The sequence below is a fragment of the Sceloporus undulatus genome, chromosome 4 (genome assembly GCF_019175285.1).
Source record: "Sceloporus undulatus isolate JIND9_A2432 ecotype Alabama chromosome 4, SceUnd_v1.1, whole genome shotgun sequence".
NCBI classification, from domain to species: Eukaryota; Metazoa; Chordata; class Lepidosauria; order Squamata; family Phrynosomatidae; genus Sceloporus; species Sceloporus undulatus.
This window is the reverse complement of record NC_056525.1, coordinates 170,736,227-170,755,536: the sequence shown is the minus strand read 5'-3', so window position 1 is coordinate 170,755,536 and position 19,310 is coordinate 170,736,227. Positions and strand designations below refer to the sequence as shown.

Here is a 19,310-nt window from a genome sequence, read left to right as displayed (position 1 = left end):
TTAAAACAACACATATGCAAAAAGAAAAGTCTTGTACCACTTTAAAGAATAGCATGTTTTATTTGGCATAAGCTTTTGCAGGCTGCAGCCCACTTCATCTGGAGCAAAGCTCATGTCAAATAAAATGTGTTGGTCTTTAAGATGATAGAAGACTGGTTATTATTTTTGCTGCAACAAACTAACACAGCTGTTCCTGAAACTAATACATGAAGTTGTTCCTAGTTAGGTAATCATCAGAAATACTCATGCCCAGACATTGGTGCTGAGTTTAATCCTAATCCCTGGTCAGAAATCTCTCATAAGCATCAAAGTACATGACAAAATCCACAGATGAATGAAATCTGGAAGTGAAATATGTTACATCTAGCCAACCAACTAATCATATACATGCATATAAATTGAATTGTGAAGGTAAGTAATGGTAGAGTAGTTGAATGGGAAGAAAGTGGAGATTTTGGGGAAATTAAAAGAACTGGATGGAGATTAGCTTTATTATCAATTAGGTTGGATGTTCATGTTTTTACTATCAAAAATGATGATGGTTTTGGGCTTTTTTTTAACTTGTAAAACTGCCACACTAAAATGCATCAGTCATTAAACTAAATGCTTGTACCAGAACTCTTTATATGTTCAATCTGCAACTGTTTAAGTGATTCAGTGCTTATGTCTTTCTCTTTGAACCCTTAGGTAATAACTCCAGTCAGGTCAGGACAAGGGTATGTTTACAAGTTCCCTACCAAATACCAGAAGGATACCTATGACATCCCACCAGCTCGTCCTCTCCAAGGGGTAGGTACCAATAAAAATGTCAACAGTATTGCAATTAATCTGCAGCTGAAGTCTTGGCATTTTGTCTATTTCCTAAGGAGTGATCGGGTTCTTTCATTCCAAATCAGAAATATTTTGTTCATCTTTGACATGTTGACCCCCGACACACACTCACTAGATAGGCAATTTTTTAAACAAAAACATTCCTCAAAACAGAAAAAGAAGCACAATCCTTTCAACTGATCGCACAGAATACCTCAAGTCCCTAAACCAGATATCATGCAGCTCTCCAGATGCTAGTGCATTGCAACTCCCTGCACCCTAGCCAGCATGGTTAATGGTGAATATTGCTAGGAGTTGTAGTACAATAAAATCTACAGGGCTGCATGATTTCCACCACTACTACAAACATTCTGCCTTCTGCCTTGTGTACTTACCCACACCAACACAATTTTATTTATTTAATTTCTATGCCTCCTTTCTCCCAGAAAGGACCCAAGGCGGCTCACAAACAAAAACACATTTAAAAAGTGTTAGTTAAATAATTAAAACTTCACATAAAATCAATATAAAATTACAAACATTAAAACCATAATAAAAACACAATACCCACCTCATATAACGTCTCATGATCACACATTAAAAGCCTGCCTGAATAAAGCTGTTTTTGCTTGCTGATGGAAGGCAAGCAGGGAGGGGGCCAGCCTTGCTTCCCATTGAAGGGCATTCCACAGGGCAGGAGCAGCCATCAAGAAGACCCTCTCTTCTGTCTTCACCAGGAGAGCCTGTGATGGGGGTGGGACCAAAAGAAAGCCTTCTCCTGAAGATCTTAGGGCTCTGGTAGGTTCTCAAATACACTGGCCCTAAGCCATGTAGGGCTTTATAAGTCATGACCAGCACTTTGAATTGTGTCCAGAAATGAACCGGTAGCCTGTGAAGTTGTTTCAATAAGGGAGTTATATGCTCCCTATAACTGGCCCCGGCCAGCATTTTGGCTGTGGTGTTTTGAACCCTCTAAAGTTTCTGAACAGTTTCCAAAGGCAGCCCCACGTAGAGTGCATTGCAGTAGTCCAAATGGGATTTCTCAGGTAGACCTCCCCCCCCCCAAACAAACAATGTGTGTTCTGGGAAAATTCCTTCTTACTTGGCTAATTTCTGTGCCATGGTGTCCTTAAAACGATGGGCCTTTTTCATCTCAGATGTTTTCTATTATAATTTCTACAGTCCCTTACCATTGCTCATGATCAGTGGGGTTTATGGGAATTGATATCTAAATCATCAGAAGGGCCACATTCCTGTCCTAAAAGGGATGGGCCAGCCTCTCTCTCATTGGCTCTGGCTTCAAAAAAACATTAGTTTTCTCCATTAGTACTAACCTCTGAAAAGGGCTTATCTTGAAACCAGCTTCTTCCTGATATTTCTGGGACTTAAAGTAAAGAAACAGCAGGACAGAAAAGAAATCCTTCCACTATTAAGATCCCAGGCAGGGGTAATGGAGCACATATTATGCTGATCTCAGTGGAACATAGTGAGGATCTGACAGTGGTGTGGGGGAGTTAATTCACACCTCATGAAAATGGTTAGGGATTAGGCATCAATTACCATTAGCAGCTGTGCTCATACTTCACTGGAGGCAGGGGAGGCCACACTGCACTGTGAAAATAAATCACAAGTGTCAAAGCCTCCAGAGGATGGAGTCCTGTGTCAGAGGTCTCATTGTTTGGATTTCATTTTGTGAACTCTCCCAGGCCAAGGCATAGATGAGGTAGAAATATCCTGTTCTATTTTTATCCCCATGACAAACCCAATGGGGTGCCTTGCATTGAGACATAGTTAACTGCTCAAGCTTACTTTTGGACTATTTCTATAACATTATTGTTTCTTTGACTTGTGGCCATGCTGAATAGTGGATTCTGGGAATAGGCTGTGCTTCAGGTCATCCAACACAATATATATTCTACTTAAAGACTATCCAATAGAAGTTACTATTTTGAAATGACTTGAAGTCACACAACAACAAACAAGTAAACACTTATATAAGTTGCTGTAATTCACTGGGTCTACTCTCTTGAATTGCATTCAGGTCTCTTGAACTGAATTGCATTCAATTCTCTTGAATTGCATTCAAGTCTACCTGCATAGCATTTGAACTCCTACAATCAAGATAAGCCTAAGAGAAAAATTACTACAGGTTGAATCTCCCTGATCTGAAATACTTGGGACCCAAAGTGTTTTGGATTTTGAATTTTTTTGGATGTTTGAATATTTACATATACATGAGGAGATATCTTGGAGAGTCCCAAGTCTAAAAATAAAATTCATTTATGTTTTACATAGCCTGAAGGTGATGTTATATATAATATTTTTAATAATTTTGTGCATGAAACAAATTTTATATGCACTGAACTATCAGAAAGCAATATTCTGGAATTCCAGGCAAGGGAGACTCAGCCTGTATTTGATTCTGCTGATCATATGGCTGGACACCCAAAATTTAACATCAGAGTGAAGAACCAATGGTGGGTTCTAGACCGCCGCTTTGAGGCGGTCTGCCGCCGCCGCCGCTTGCTCCGCACAGGAGCCTCAGCAGCCATACCACGCGGCTCCCGCGCGGAGCAAAAAAAGCTCCAAAATGGAGCTTCTTTCAGCGGCGCACTGATGGCGTCGCGAAGCGCCAAGGGCGCATTCGTGACGTCATTAGGGCCGTGCGACGTTCGGATGCTCAGCGTCCGATACGTCAATATGGCGCCGGCCATGTAGAAGGGCCGGCGCCATATTGTACGGACACAGTCCGTACTAGACTCGGTGGCATCTAGAAGAGACGCCCCTTTTTTAAAATGGGACGTCCTCCGTACGTCCCAACTGCCGGTTTGTAACCGGCCTATGGTCCTTAAAATGCTTCAGACTACAACTTCCATAACTGTTGACCATGCCAGGATCTGGGAGTCCAAATCATCTGGAGGGCCAAAGGTTCTCCACTATTGCTTTATAGGTTCATATCAGATTCAGTCATCTTGTTCAAACAATATAGCACTTTCCCCCCAGAAACAGAGGAATTAAAAGTCTGGCTCTCATATCTTTCTTGGAAAATGTCTTCATGTATGTGTAAGCAGCAGGAAGCAAAACCCCAAACCTCATCCTGTTTGTAATAGAAATGACTGAGAGAGTGTATGCCAATTGCTGAGGAAAAGGTTAGTGGAAGTGGATGGATTAATTTGAACAAACCATTATTATGATGCTTCTCTTTTGCCTCATACTTAGGTCTATGATGTCCCCCCTGCCTCCTTTAAAGGTCCTGGGCAAGCAACTCAAATGAGTGATGGAAAATCTCAAGGGGTCTACGATGTTCCTCCCTCAAAAGGGGTAAGCCTATTGCTGTACCATTTAGAACAAACATGTAATTTCATGCCAGATTGAAGGCATGTTGAAACAAAAAGATGTTGTTTTTTTGAAGATGGAAGAAAGAGCAGAGAGTGCTTTGAACTCTAGCCCTTTAAACATCACCCTCAAGCTTCTAGTTCATTTATTTTATTTTATTCAAAAAACAGTGACAAAGATAAACTTTGGAGCATAATTACTAGCTTTATGTGAGATATATTATTGTAATTAGAGTTAAAAGCAACACATATGCAGTTGGCTGATGATATCTGTCTGCCACACCTGAGTTTATCAGCTTTGGCCCTCTACCAAGTTATGGCTCCAGTTGAACTGCATGAGCATAAATCCAAAGATCATTAGAGTTAGGGGCCGAACAGACAGGCCAAAATAAAGCTTTGGAAGTGTGCTGTTTAAATGATGCAGGTGTCCTAAGAGGCTGGAAACTGCACCAAAGTACTGGAGCGCAACTTTGGCGCAGCTTTCAGCCTCTTAAGATGTTTGTGTCATTTAAACAGCATACCTCCAAAGTGGCCCAAAGCAGCTTTATTTTGGCCTGTCTGTTTGGGCCCTCAGTTGATACATTTACAGGGCACAATAAGCCATTGATTTCTGTTAATATGATTTGTTTCTTATCAGTTTCATGAGAGATGCTGTTTCAGCATGAATAGTTAAATAAACAAGCATATGTTAGCAATCCACCAACCATGGTTGTAGCAATCCACCAACCATATGGATTGTGGCAAACCATGATTTAAAGAAGCCAGCATTTATAAACCAGCAACTAACTATGAGCTCAGAATGTGGTTTGGGGCTATTTAATTAACCAAGGCTTGTTAGCAGTGACACATTCTCATGTTACAACAAGCCAGATTCCAACAAACCATATCTTATTATGATGTGTTAGTAAAGTCACACTGTCAATATGGGATTGAAGAACTGATACCAGATAATCCCATGCTATACTGTTCCTCAGTTGGACAATTTGGTGGATGTCTTGGCCTTTGCAGAACTTCCTTCCTGTTGGTGCTATAGCTTTAGTAGATGCCTCCCCCACCCAAAATGAGAACTTTAAAATATGATTCTGTTGATTGCAAGATCAGCAGGTTGGCAGTTCAAGGCACAGATGCTGCATAATGGGGTGAGCTCCTATCACTAGTCCCAGCTTCTTCCAACCTAGCAGTTTCAAAAGCATGCAAATGCAAGTAGATAAATAAATACCACTTCGGTGGGAAGGTAAACAGTGTTCTGTGCAATCATGCTGGCCACATGATCACAGATTAATCTCTCACAACGGTAGCTCTTTGGCTTAGTAACAGAGATGAGCACCGCCCCCTATGGTCAGACACAACTTGACAACCTTGTCAGCGGGGAATACCTTTATCTTTAGCTCTTTATCAGTTGCAGTCAAACTCAAATGTTCAGCATACTTGGGGATATTTTATCTCTGTTCAATAAATTCCTAATATGGACTCATTAGTGTCAACCAGAAATGGTAGTAAAATCCCTTAAAGTAGTGGTGGACATCTTAAGTTACAGTTATCTCTCTTTTTAAAATGCCATTTTATTAGAATTTTCTTTAAAAACCATACAACAATGACATACAACAATACACATAATAAACATACAAGAAGGCAAAAAAAGCAAACAACAAAAAACATACAACAGTACAATTTATCTAATTGACCCATATCGTCATTCCACATTCATGTAATATATTCATATCAATTCCTTTTCTTTATATATCTAAAATAAAAAAAACTTCCTAATGTTTGTAATTTCCCAGATATCTTTGGTTATTGTTTAAATATCTATGTACCTCATTTACTTTAATATATAGCAACTGCTACCAGGGACCTTTTTTGTATTGTTTCATACCTTTATCTATACATATTTAAACCTTTGTTTTAAACTTACACAACGGAAACAATCTATTTCAATTTTCAGTTATTTTTTACTTTGCTGTCTCTTATAATTCACAGTTACAGTTACCTCTGACTGAATGTGTTTGGAAGCCATAGGGTAATGCTGGCCATGATATTGACCGTATGTCACTCTAAAGCAGCAACAGGTAGCTGTGCAGGGGATGGTGGCCATTTTTCCACAGTGCACTCTCTTGGCATGCCACACCAGTGTGTTTTAGCATGCCCAAAGTGGTGCGGCGTCACTTCTTGCTCCCACTTTGACTGATTTCAGCCAATTTCAGAATTTCTTTTAGGGTTTGGGGAGGCTGGAGGGGGTGTTGGAGGATCAGGGAAGCAAACTGATGTGGTTTGGATGCATTTTAGTGGCTTAAGGGGGGAAAGCCATCTAAAAATTACCACTATTTTTTTTAAAGTCTGGAGGCTTTGGAAGGCTTCTGAGGCACTTCAAGTGCAGTACCTAGGAGTCCCAAAGGCTGTATTTCAGCTAGCAGGCTACACTTTGTCTAGCCCTGCTCTAAAATCAGACCACACCAGGGAGGCATGCAAGCCCCTAGGCCTCCATTAGTGTCTAAAACAAAATGATGTCGCTCTGATGTTGTTTTGTGTGAGCTGTCTCTGCTAGGTGAAAGATAGTACTTGACATGGTGGATCTGACCTTGATAGCACTGCACCTCAGCAAACTTTACTTCCATACAATCAAGTTATCACACATACTGGTTACAGAAGAATCATCAAGATCAGATGGATTCTGGGCTTACATTCCACGGCATTAACCCACCTTGAATCCGATTGTGGAGAAAGGTGGGATATAAATCCTGGAAATAAAATGAATAAATAAATACATTATCAATTTCCCAGCCACTAGGAAACTACCTCATAATGATATTCCGACCTGCGTATTTTTATTTTTATTTTGTAGACAATTGGTATTGGTACTAGAGAAATACCTGACAGGATCATATGTGGCCAAAGATCACCCCACAATAGCAGTGTCCATTTGTGTTCACTGTAAATAGGTTCTCACTGTAATATAGCTCATCCTAAGTAACAGCTAGTCATGATGGAAATATATGCCCTCCATTACCAGAGACAACTATGGTGCTACATATTGACTGATATACAGGCACAGGCATAAAAGTCCCCATGGACAGTTGGTTGGCCTTTGTGTAAACAGACTGCTTTATTGATTCTTTTCTTGATCTAGCACATCTCTTTGATCCAGCATGTATGTTCCTTAGTCTGCCTTAACAAATGTCTTACCTGAGAAATGACTTTGAATGACTCACTCCTCTTTATGAAAACAAAGTTGCTGTTATCACTCACGACATTGCATTTTATGTTCCAGATCTATGCCATTCCTCCCTCAGCATGTAAAGATGATTCCAGAGAGTGCTCACCAGATTCAGCAGCTTGCATACAACATGAGACAAGACCAGAGGGTGTGTACGATGTCCCTCCACCCATGGCCAAAGCAGCTGCAGAAGATCCTGGACAAAAATGTTTTTGCAGCCCTCCCACCTCCTCAGGCCTAACACCACACCAACAAGGCCTGTATGATGTCCCAGTGAGCCACCCAACTCAGTTTGTAGGACAGCTGATTGCTCCTCAGAGTGATGTCTATGACACCCCCCGAGGAGTCCCATTCCCAGGACAGCACTTGGAATTTGGAGACAGTCTAAATGCTGAAGGAAATGAAGGTATATATGATGTGCCTCCACAAGTAAGCCAGGACACTAAAAAAATGCAGGATGTGACTGATGGGATGAACAGGTTGTCTTTTTCTAGTACAGGGAGCACAAGGAGCAACATGTCCACATCTTCCACAACATCAAAGGAATCTTCTTTTTCATCAACTCCTTCTCAGGACAAACGATTAGCACTGGATCTTGACACAGCCATAGAGAGACTTTACTGGCATCAGAACACAATGGAAACCACCATCTCCAGTTTAATGGACTTTGTCACCCCTGAATGGCGGTCTTACGAGTACATGGAAAAGCACATCAACAAGATCCACACTGCTGTTGATAAGGTGGAGCAGTCACTGGCTGACTACCTTCACTTTTCCAAAGGGGCAATTGCCAATGCTTCCTTGCTTTCAGAACTCAGTCTCTACAATAAGATGAGGAGGGAAATGCAGAGACTGGAAGATTCTCATCAGATTTTGACACAGACTAGCCAGGACCTCAGTAACTGCAACTGGTCCTTGAATGTCCTGGCCCGGAACAAGCCCCAAAACAAATGTGATGACCTGGATCGGTTTGTGATGGTGGCGAGGACAATCCCAGATGATGCTAAACAGCTGACCACCAGCATCAGCATCAATGCGGAGGTGCTCTTCAAACAAGGGTATATAAAAAATGCTTCAGAAAGCATGGGGCCATCTGTGGATTATGTGTATGACAATCCTCAGACCCTGATGTCACAGCCTGGAGACAAAAGGCAAGACCATTGCACTTCTTTGCCACCACTTCTTTCTAAGGGCCAGCATTACCAGTGCAATAGCAGTGATGGTTCAGAAAAGAGCTGGATGGATGATTATGATTATGTGCACTTGCAGGTGAGTTCCATCTTATGCAAAACCACCTTGCAAAATGACAACAGCTAGATCAAGCCTAGGCCAATGTCTGGTTTCCAACAGTAATGAGTCAAATATTTCTTAGAAGCTTACAAGCAAGGTGAAAAGGCAGCAGCTCTTCCCTGCTCACCCACCAACTGGTATTCCTTTCCATTTAGCTCCAGTAAGCCCTAGAACTTGGAAAAGTTACTTATTTGAACACCAGCTCCCAGAATCTGCCAATCAGTATGTTCCTCATGTGAGAAAACCTCTCAGAGCTTACCTCCCTCCCATGAAGCAAGCAACCTGTGGTCTTCCAGATGTTCTACAACTAGCACATCTTGAGTTCCCATCATTTTTCATGACTGGTTATGCTGGCTAGTTCAACAGCATCTGGAAACACCATCACATCCCCAATAAGCAGGGCTGCTTGAGCTGAAACTGTCTTACCACTGCTTTAAGTTAGCCTTCTTCCCGCTAGAAGCAATTGGCTCAAGTGTGGAAGGAGCCATTTGGCAGCTCTCATCACCAGTGCATATGTGCCTTCAAGTTGCCAGGCAACTTATAGCAACCCTCACGAGTTGCACAGGGTTTTCTCAAGCAAGGAATACTCAGAGATGGTTTTAACAGTTCCTTCCTCTGAAATATAGCCCACAGCACCTTGTATTCATTGGAAGGCTCCCATCCAGGTACTAACCACAACTGACCCTACCTAGCTTCCAAGATTAGGTGAGATTTGCTGTCTTTAGGGTATTTAGGTTGTCTCTGGACTCAGTATATCTGATAACAAATTTAAAAGCAGTGGAACAAAGGAGTAGGACCAAGCCATCCTATCTGTCATCCCATGGTAGACAGGGCAGAAATATATTTTGTCTACCTTTCTCCCCACCATCCTTGATATGATTTATTTATTAATTCACATTTGCATCCCACCTTTTCATCAGTGAGCTCAAGAGAGAGCACATGCTAAGCTGAGAGAGGGACTGCCCAACCAGTGAATTTTATGATTCAATGGGAACCATAAATGATTCAGCAGATTTTTTGAGTCCTAATTCAACTCTCTGACCACTTCACTACCCTGACTCTCTTTCTTTTCTTCTGATGCAAATATCTCAGCCCTCCCCCCAAATCCTGCAGTTGATTGGGGAATTCTGGGAGCTATCATACAGTAACAACAACAACAACAACATTTCCAAGCTCTGGATATAACAACCATTGATTATATCTTCTTTGTCTAATTTTCTTTAGAGGAAATGCATATAATTGCCCTTTCAAGCCATTTATACAAAGGCTGGCCATGGTCATTTTTCCTACAACTGAATTTCATGTTATTTGTGTGTTTTGAGAGACTGTATTTCCTCTTATCCATCCCAATCCAAACCATTTCTTTAATTGGCCATGTTATCTTCTGTTATGGGTGAGTGAACCTGAACAGCTCATATTTTTATGAACTTCTATTTCACCTTTCCTGTTTTCTGTATTTAAATACATTTAAACATACTTTCAGCATCAGGGAGCTAACTGTGTTAGTCTGGAATATCAGTATACAAAGGGATCTTGTAGCACCTTCGAGACAAACTATGTGAAAGAAGTTGCAGCACAGGCTTTCATAGATTTGGTTTACTTATGCTACAACTTCTTTCACATCATTAGTCTCAAAGGTGCTGTAAGATCCCTTTGCATACTGATACTTTCAGCTTATCAAGATGGCCTTCTTGAGATATTTTCAATCCTTGTTTTAGCTTATACTTATGAGCCCTATTCCGTGCCTTCATTTCCAGGTTGGTGGTCACTATTCCCTCCTAATCTCCTCAATACTTCCACACTTCAAGTCCTCCTTTGTCACTATTACTTGTATTATACCTTTCATCACTGAGCTCAAGGCCCCTTTATTTTGATAATAACTCCTTGGGTAGATCCAATTGAGAGTAACTTAGGGGCTGTGCAGACCACCCCTAAGGGGTGGCCTGCAGCCGCCTCCATTTTTGTTGGATCAAGGCCACAGCAACCTCAAGCTGCAGCCCTGATCTGACCTTTGCAGGGCACAAAAAGGAACCACAAAAAGTGGCTCCTTTTTTGTACCCCACAAAGGGCACAGCAGCCATGGCTTTATGACGCTCCTTTGAATCTACATTGTGCAGATGCAGTGTCAGAGGAGTGGTGTCATGCCACCCTGTGGGCGGAGTCGGGGCGTGCATCATATAGATGCTATGCTCTGACTCTGCCCCCAAGCCGGCCTTTAAGGCTGATCCGCACAGGGCCTAAATTGCTCAAGACCACCTAGTAAATTTAATTCCTAAGTAGAGGTTTAAAATCGTAGAAATGAGTGGAGCCAGCTTAGTTTGAGTGTTGGGACTATACTGCAGATGAGGATTTAGATGCCGACTCAGCTATGGAAACACACTGGCAAGTCACTCACTCTCAGCCTCAGATGAAGGCAAAGCCAAATCCCCTCTGAACAAATCTTGCCAAGAAAACCCCATGATAGATTTGCCATAGGCTTGCTATAAGTCAGAAATGACTTGAAGGCATAAAACAGCAACTCCTTAAAAGTCAAGTCTTCTCATCTATGCAGAAGGCTGAAAACCCTTTCTTTCCTTGTACAGGTTAAAAAGGCATATGACAAAAGAACAAAACTACACACACACACACACTTCCCTTCTTGTTGGTAACAAGAAACTTTTATTATGTACAGGTTCATTTCAAATCATGAGTTCTTACTGTTCTCATATATTTTCTCCTCTATGTTAATTTAAAAAGTGGTGTGAGAACATAATGAATTACCTGGCTGTGTAATGAAGTTTATTGATTGGCTGTTTTCTCGAAGGACACATTTGTTTGACATGGCTTCTTTGTTTTTGAAATGTTGTCCATCCAGGGAAAGGAAGAGTTTGAAAGGCAACAAAAAGAGCTACTAGAAAAAGAAAATATCATCAAACAGAGCAAGATGCAACTGGAGCATCATCAGGTAAATTTTCATAAGAGGCAATACTAAAAAAGGGCTGGAGAGGAAAGGCAGAAGCAAACTTGAAGCAGCTGCTGGATGGAAAATTCATGGGACAGGCTCTTTGGAGAAGAGGGACCCCAACAAAATACTGTTGAAATGGAAGGGTGAAAAGATTCATGGGCCTAAACAGGGATTGTATGCATGTGGGCCTCTAGGTATTCAGGACTGCATTTCGCAGAAGCCTGGGAAATGATGAGATTTGCAGTCCAACAACATCCAAAGAATATACTTTCCCTATCCTTGCCCTGAAAGAAAGTTGTCAGCATATGTTGGTCATTTTTAAAGTTTTCCAGTCAGCAAAAATTTACAGGTCGCACTTTTTTTCCACACATTTACATTTATATCCCTTTTTGCCCAAAGGAATTTGTAAGCTGGAATGCCAAATGTTTACATGGTTGTGAAAAGCACAGCAGGTGTGTAAACTGCAGTGGGAACAAGTGGGAGCTGTTACAAAATGTTACAGAGTATCTTGTTCCCTAAATAGGAATCTTCATACACATACACATACATACCGTTCAGGAATTCCAATCACCCAGCAAAGGCCTCCTCCAGGGTATTATAAGTTGGGTAAGAGGTTCAGGTGAAGCTTACTGCTTTTCACCTGTGGTTTATTCTTTTATTTTTTTCAAATGACAGCCTACATCCTGTGACCCTTGGTGGCCACTGAGCAAGTCCTCTCCTTTCTGGGATGTGGAAGAGGGGAAAATATCCCCTTTGGGTTCTGCAACTAAAAGTAATATATCTATATAGATACAGATGGGGAAAAGTCTGTGCCAAAAGACTTACAGACTAAAAAGAGGCAATCCAGGTAAATTTTAAAGTTACTTTTAAAAGTAACTTCTGGCATCTGGGTTCAGCAGTTATGATGTCATAAGTCTGATTTGCAGCATCACAATTCACTTTTATCCTTGTGCCATTGCAGTGACCAAATGCTGCAAAGGCATGATCCCAAAACCTACCTTTTAAACTATACAGCCCCCACATGACCATATCTGAGTTATAGGAGAGTGAGTGATGATGCATCTAGCCCTCTTTCTTTCACAGCTGCATTTCCTAATACAGGATCTCACCTGTTTTAAAATGCTTTGGACTTCTGTATAGCACAGAGTTCCTTCAGGCATCCTTTGTCTCTCAGTGGTCCCATTTGGGCCGCAGTCTTGTGAGCGCTCAAACCCCTTGAGTTTCAGATTGAAGGAAATGATGTTGTGTCATACACTGCTAGCATTACCTTGGCATTGATTCTTTTGCTTGCCTTTCAGTTAAATCAGTTCCAGAGGTTGGAACAAGAAATCACAAAGCCTGTGGAAAATGACATCTCAAAATGGAAGCCACCTCAAAACCTTCACCCTGTAAACAGCCTGGTAGCTTCACATGAAAGGCAGCTGCTTTTATTTTATTCGGACCAGTGTGAGACTAATTTCATTTCCCTCTTAAATGCCATTGATGCCTTCTTCAGCTGCATTAGTGCTGCTCAACCACCAAGGATCTTTGTTGCTCACAGCAAGTTTGTCATCTTGAGTGCTCATAAACTGGTGTTCATTGGGGACACCCTGACCCGGCAGTTAACAACTCAGGAAATACGCAACAGTGTCATGAATTCCAGCAACCAGCTTTGTGAATTGCTTAAAAGCATTGTCATGTCAACCAAGATGGCTGCCTTGAATTATCCCAGCACAGCATCTCTGCAAGACATGGTAGACCGTGTGACAGAACTTTCCCACTATGCACAGTTGTTTAAATGTTCCTTGGCACACATGGCATCTTACTGAGGTGCACAAAATTGACTCAAACCCATGAAAAATCATGCTTTTAAGAAAAGAACTGGAAATATTTTCTATATTGTGTTTTAAATTTTTTAAAACATGATCATTTATTTTTTCTAGATGTTTTATATTGAATATTTTAAATTCATTTTATGGATTAGAAATTATAAAGGTTTCTAGCAATCTCTGTTGTTTCTGTATCAAGTTTAAATATACATATATAAATATGAAATGATACTCTGCACATATGTATACACTGGTCCCCCGGGTTACGAAATACCCAGGTTACGAAATTTTCGGGATACGAATAAATCCCATAGGGATTTATTGTTTCGGCTTACGAAGGTTTTTTCGGGTTACGAAAAAACCCCGCCGCTTTTTTAAATGGAGCCGCGGCACAGCCGCGGCTTTTCCCCATTAGCGCCTATGGGCTATTCGGCTTACGAAGTATCCCGGGTTACGAAAGCGGCGGCGGAACGAATTAATTTCGTAACCCGGGGTACCAGTGTATGTTGTGACATTCCATATTTAGTAAGCACCTTAACAAAAAATATCCATCCATTCTGTGGTGTATATGTGGCCTTGATTTTTCAGGATATCCATTAATCGAATACTACTTTGCGTGTGGGGGGAGGGGTGCTATAATGTATATTGGTAGGTTTTTTATTTTAGTGTAATTGTGTCATACAAAAAATGATGTAAAGGCTGTGGCAATTCTTAAATATTATTATTTTAGTCCCAGTTGCCTCCCCAAAACAAACCCTACTTGGCATAGGTTGCTACTAAATAAAACTGTATTGACTTACAGTGATGTCCTGCCTATTTGTTTTGAAGCAAATCTCATTCTTTCCACAGAATTCACATCAAAATGGGTCACATAGATAGAGAACAGCAGTTTTTCATTTTACTTTTGTATTCTCTGATTTTGATTGCATAAATTGTTCTCTTTTATTGGCACAAGAATTAACAACTGGAATACAGCTGAATATTACTGGTGGACATGTCAAATGACTTGAGAAGCAGGACTGTTTCCTGTGATCCCAACTCTATTTCTGGGCAATGCTATAGGCTGGGATCCTGTTTTGGAAATATCTATGCATAATATCTATTCCATATCTATTCCATAAGTTAAGGAATGTATGGCATTTTTGTCCAATAACATTTGGTGACCTGCATTATACCCACCCCTGCTTTAGCTCAGAGGTCCTAAATTGCAAAGGGTTTTACACAGCTCTGGAGTAATTTTCAAGGTGTTGTTAAATGCATTGTTATGCACACAGACAACTCTTGCAACTATATTACAAGATTATCTCAGGCAGTTCAAACAAAACTTGGTGCATGGCCGTTTTTGCCTTTTCATGCGTGCAATAGGTAATTTCGATTCTAGACATAAATGGATAGTTATTCAAATAATGAAGATCTGGGCCTTCCCTAGTAAAAATGTCGGCCTCTGTAGTGTAAATGCAGCTCTAACAGTGTGCTGAGTGAGAAGCATACAGGGAGACACATCGAGAGCAGCTTTGGCTGGCACGGGAATATCACTGTCAGGATGAAAAAATAGCTTGTGCTACTCCCTAACACAACTGTTCCTTTTGAATATTACAAAGAAGTATAATTGCATATCTGGTGGCATTGCTGCTTCTTAGTGTTCAAAGCTGTATTTTGTCACAAAGCTTGAAAAATTTTCCATTTTGGACCACAACTCCCAAGATACCATCAACCAGTAGAGGAAGAACCTGTAGCCACATAAGTGTTTAAAAGCATATGAAGGCAATGATGTCTGAAACTCAGTCTGCAGTATGAAGGATCATGCTTCATTGTTAAGTAGTGGCTGAAGTGTATGTAGCATTGCCCAAGTGTGTGCCCAGTACTCCCGAAAGCATCCTTGGGGCGCACATTGTGTTTCTGGGAAGACCTCATTTGGAAATTTGGATTTTTTTCCTTTTTTTTTTACTTGAAACCCAGCACTGCAACTTGGAGAACTACTAAATTATAGTAAATTTTGAGATACCAGCCATAATTTCCTGATGAATTATGGCTGTCTCCCCTTTGATTCTAGTGTACCTCTCATTTATAATTTTGAGTTGAAACTGGGCTCTGCAACTTGGACAACAACCAAAAGCAGTTTGTCAAATTTTGAGTCATCCAGCACAATAGCCTGATGAAAGATCTTTCTTTTGTTATTATAGACTACACAGGTACGCACACATATATGGACTACACAAGTACATACGTACATGCCAGACAAGCTTGAGTGTAAAAGATAATGGCCTGTTACAGACTGCCAAAATAAAGCTGCTTTGGGTCTCTTTGGAGGTATGCTATTTAAAAGATGCCTGGGTCCTAAGAGTCCAGAGGTCGCACCAAAGCCACACTCCATTCCTAAGCACTGGAGGGCAGCTTTGGTGCAGCTTCTGGATTCTTATGATGCATGCATCATTTAAACAGCATACCTCCAAAGAGACCCAAAGCAGCTTTATTTTGGCAGTCTGGAACAGGCCAATGTTTTGTACATGGACAATGCAGAATTTCATACTTAATATCTACAACTACAAGCTTTCAGATGGACAATCTAAAAAATACATCTGTGTGAGACATTTGACCATATTTTCCTTCCAATCAGTCCTGGGCTGTAAAGATTGCTGTCTGACTATAGCATAGGGGTGGGTTAATTATGACTACCAGCCCTGCTTTCTTGGACTCCAGAGCCCTTCACACCTTTAAAAAAAAGTTTTCCCTCCCCTAATACAAATGCTCTCTATGGGAAATTGGGAATTTTTCACATTTTTGCACCCCCTTGACTATTTTAGGCCATGTAGAGACCTTCCACCCCCCAAAATAGGATGTTAAAAGGAAGCCTCTTCCAGTCAGTTTCTTCTTCCAAAAAACAAAAGGCTCAACAATAACATGGTCTAGTATAGAACTTGTCATCCTTCTGCCACTTGACTACCATTTCCAAAAGCCCTAGCCAAGATAATATATAGTGAGGTCTGATGGGAGTTGCAATCCAACAGCCTCTGGGAATCTGCACTTTCCTCATCCTTGCTATAATGCAAGTTCGAATAGCCTTACCTGGAAAAAAAAACACTTGACCCTGAATCACTTGACCCTGTCCCAATTTTTCAGGGGATTTTAAAATGGCTCAATTTCTCTCTTCTCCACCCACTTTCCCACTTTGTCCTCTGCTTATTTCAGCTACTGTAGACTGAGTTTAAAGTGCAGAAGCCGTCTGCAGTCAGTTAACCCAACCTGGGGGACAGGACAGGAGATGGGGAAGAATCTTACCCTTCCCAGTAGACTCAGACAAAAAGAAGCGGCTGCAGTCTCTCCTAGCTTGTGTGTTCTTTCTTGTTTTTTAATTTTTGCCATCTTCACAACTTCTTGATGTTACTTGGCCACATGTGTCCCAGTTTTTAGCTGTGAAATGGTCAAGGGCCTACTCTATCCAGATCTAGCAGTTGGGATCAAGCCTGTGTTGCCATTTTGAACAAAGTAACTGCAACCACTGGCTGAATCCAATCGATTTCTTTTTTCAGTCATAGATCCACCTCTCTTCTTTTGAAATATTGGTATTTGGTCTGAGACATCTCTAAAGTCACTGGGATTTTTCAGAGCTTCCTTATGGAAAGCGTCCTACTGCCTCTCCATTATTTTTCTGTCAGAAGAGAAAGGTGGTGCTAGAAGCACCCATCTCTTGTTTCAAACTCTTGGGTTTCCCCCCCTGCTATTGTATACCATGACCACAGTAACTGTGGAGTCAGTTGTACTGAGGATTAAAGGACAGGTGTGCCTACAGTGCTCATTCATTGCATGATTGAAAGCTCAACATTTTTCTGTCTCTCGTGCTCTGTGATCATTTGGATAAAGCTCTGCTATGCGTCTGCTTAGGCAGCAGCTTGCTGCTAACTAAAAGTTACCTCCAGCCCTGTGATATTGTCTCAAATGATGCCTTCTGTTTTCTGCACAGAACAGCATGCTTAATTTTGCAGTTTGTAGCATCTTTATCATGCTTACTACTGCTAAACAGTTCAGGGCTTACCCAGAAATCCTGTGCATATCTAGAGAAGAAATATTCACTCAGTTCACTGGGATTTGCCCCCAGGTACATGTGTCTAAACACCCTCAAGGTAGTAGATCCCATCTGATCTTGGATGCTAAGCCCTGGTTAGTATGTGGATGGGAAACACCAAAGAATGCCAGGTCTGTAAGCTACATTTCAGAGGAAGGAACTAGCAAAACCATCTCTGAGTATTCCTTGGGGGGGGGGGGGGCGCATCTACAGTTTGGCACTGTTTTAACTGTCTTGACTCAATGTTATGGAATTCTGGGATTTGTAGTTTTGTGAAACATTTAGCCTTCTCTGTCAGAGAACAATTGTGCCACAACAAACTAAAAATCCCAGGATTTCATAACATTGAGCCATGGCAGTCAAAGTGGTGTCAAACTGCATTAATTCTGAACTGTGGGAGCAGCATAAGAAAACTATGAAATTCATGGGGTTGCTATAAGTCGATAGGCAACTTGTTGATACACACACACGTCTAGGACTGCAGCTCCACATACCGAAGAGACTGAATGTCTTCTATATCACATCACAAGCTTCAACATCATCAAAGACAAGGCATTAATAAAACAGAATGCACCTTTTGGAATGAGATATGTTCATTTGTTAAGAGATGTTGCTTCAGCAGGACCACACCTCACATTGATGCTGAGGGAGCCTGAGTCCCCCAAGAATTGCTCCAAGCCCTAAAATTGCATCTGGCATAAGCTCAGTGAAAGGAAGATAGGCTCATCTCCTATTACCAGTAAAAGCATTTTGCAAAAAAGAAGCAAATGCAAATGCTCAAGGCATTTTGTATGCTTCGCATGCAGGTATATTTTAAAAACTTTGTAACCCATGTTTTGTTTTTTGTTCATAATGTATGTCTTGAGTATCAGTGCTGTTTAATGTAAATAAAGGACCTTACCCAACAAACAATAATTACAAAGTGAGTTGCACTGATGTCAAGGATGTTTTAAGCATTTAATACCACTTCCATTTAAGTTTCAACAGATCCTGGCTACTTTGGATGGCTACAGTTGAAGGACCTCTGGAATTCTGTTTGTTAATTTTTTTCTAGTGTTTTCTATGAAAAAAAGTTTCCCATATGTGGAAATCTACCCAATTCCACATGTCAGTATTTGGGTTCAAAATATGACACCTCAACTCACATGAGGCTCTGGATGTGCAACCTGAAATGCATGAGTGTCCCATATGATGCTTGGTTTCCAGTGGAGTCTCTCTTGAATAAGCTTGGGGAGATTTGCAAGCTATGGTGGCCATGGTTCTCAACTGCAGATACATAAAACTCTTACCAGTTGGAATGGGAGTCAAAGTGCCATAAATACTTACAAGTTCTTTTGCCCTCCATAGCTTGCAGCAATGAAGCTCTTTTCATGGACTCTTATGCTAACAGAAAAATACAGTTGAACCTCAATATTTGCAAGTTTACCTTTTATAGATTTGATTATTTGCAAACTTGTCATCAATAATTAAACTGATTTTTGGGGTAGTTTTGTGGCCTACTATGGGAAATCACAGATGACTAATGTACATGAGAAAATGTAAAGAAAACTTTTACAAGTTTAGTATGTGCATAAAATAATAATCCTTTTCTACTTCTATCCCTGGAGTCGCACCATAGCCACTTTCCTCCTCTCCAGCCACATCCAAAGGGCCAACACTTCTGTCCTGTAGCAAAACATCTTTGTGAAAACACACACTTCTCTCTTATCCAAGATTTCACAGATGAAAACTGGAATGTGTGAGCCCAAGCAACATCAGAGTGGGCAAGATTGCAAAAGTTATTCATGAGGAAGAGCACACAAGCCAGGAGAGGCTGCAACAGTTTGCTTTTGCCTGAGCCTACTGG

At 41.0% G+C, this 19,310-nt stretch overlaps 1 protein-coding gene across 2 annotated transcripts in view; it reads left to right on the top strand.

Annotated features, from left to right (window-relative positions):
* Positions 1-13,643, top strand: part of NEDD9 (neural precursor cell expressed, developmentally down-regulated 9) — a 74,489-nt gene extending 60,846 nt beyond the window's left edge. For both annotated transcript variants that reach the window (XM_042464149.1, XM_042464148.1), the window contains 5 exons: positions 688-789; positions 4,030-4,131; positions 7,414-8,628; positions 11,504-11,593; positions 12,892-13,643. In XM_042464149.1, the coding sequence (XP_042320083.1) occupies positions 688-789; positions 4,030-4,131; positions 7,414-8,628; positions 11,504-11,593; positions 12,892-13,401 (2,019 nt within the window). In that variant the 3' untranslated portion in view covers positions 13,402-13,643. The remainder of the gene's footprint in view (positions 1-687; positions 790-4,029; positions 4,132-7,413; positions 8,629-11,503; positions 11,594-12,891) is intronic.
* Positions 13,644-19,310: the final 5,667 nt, after the last annotated feature.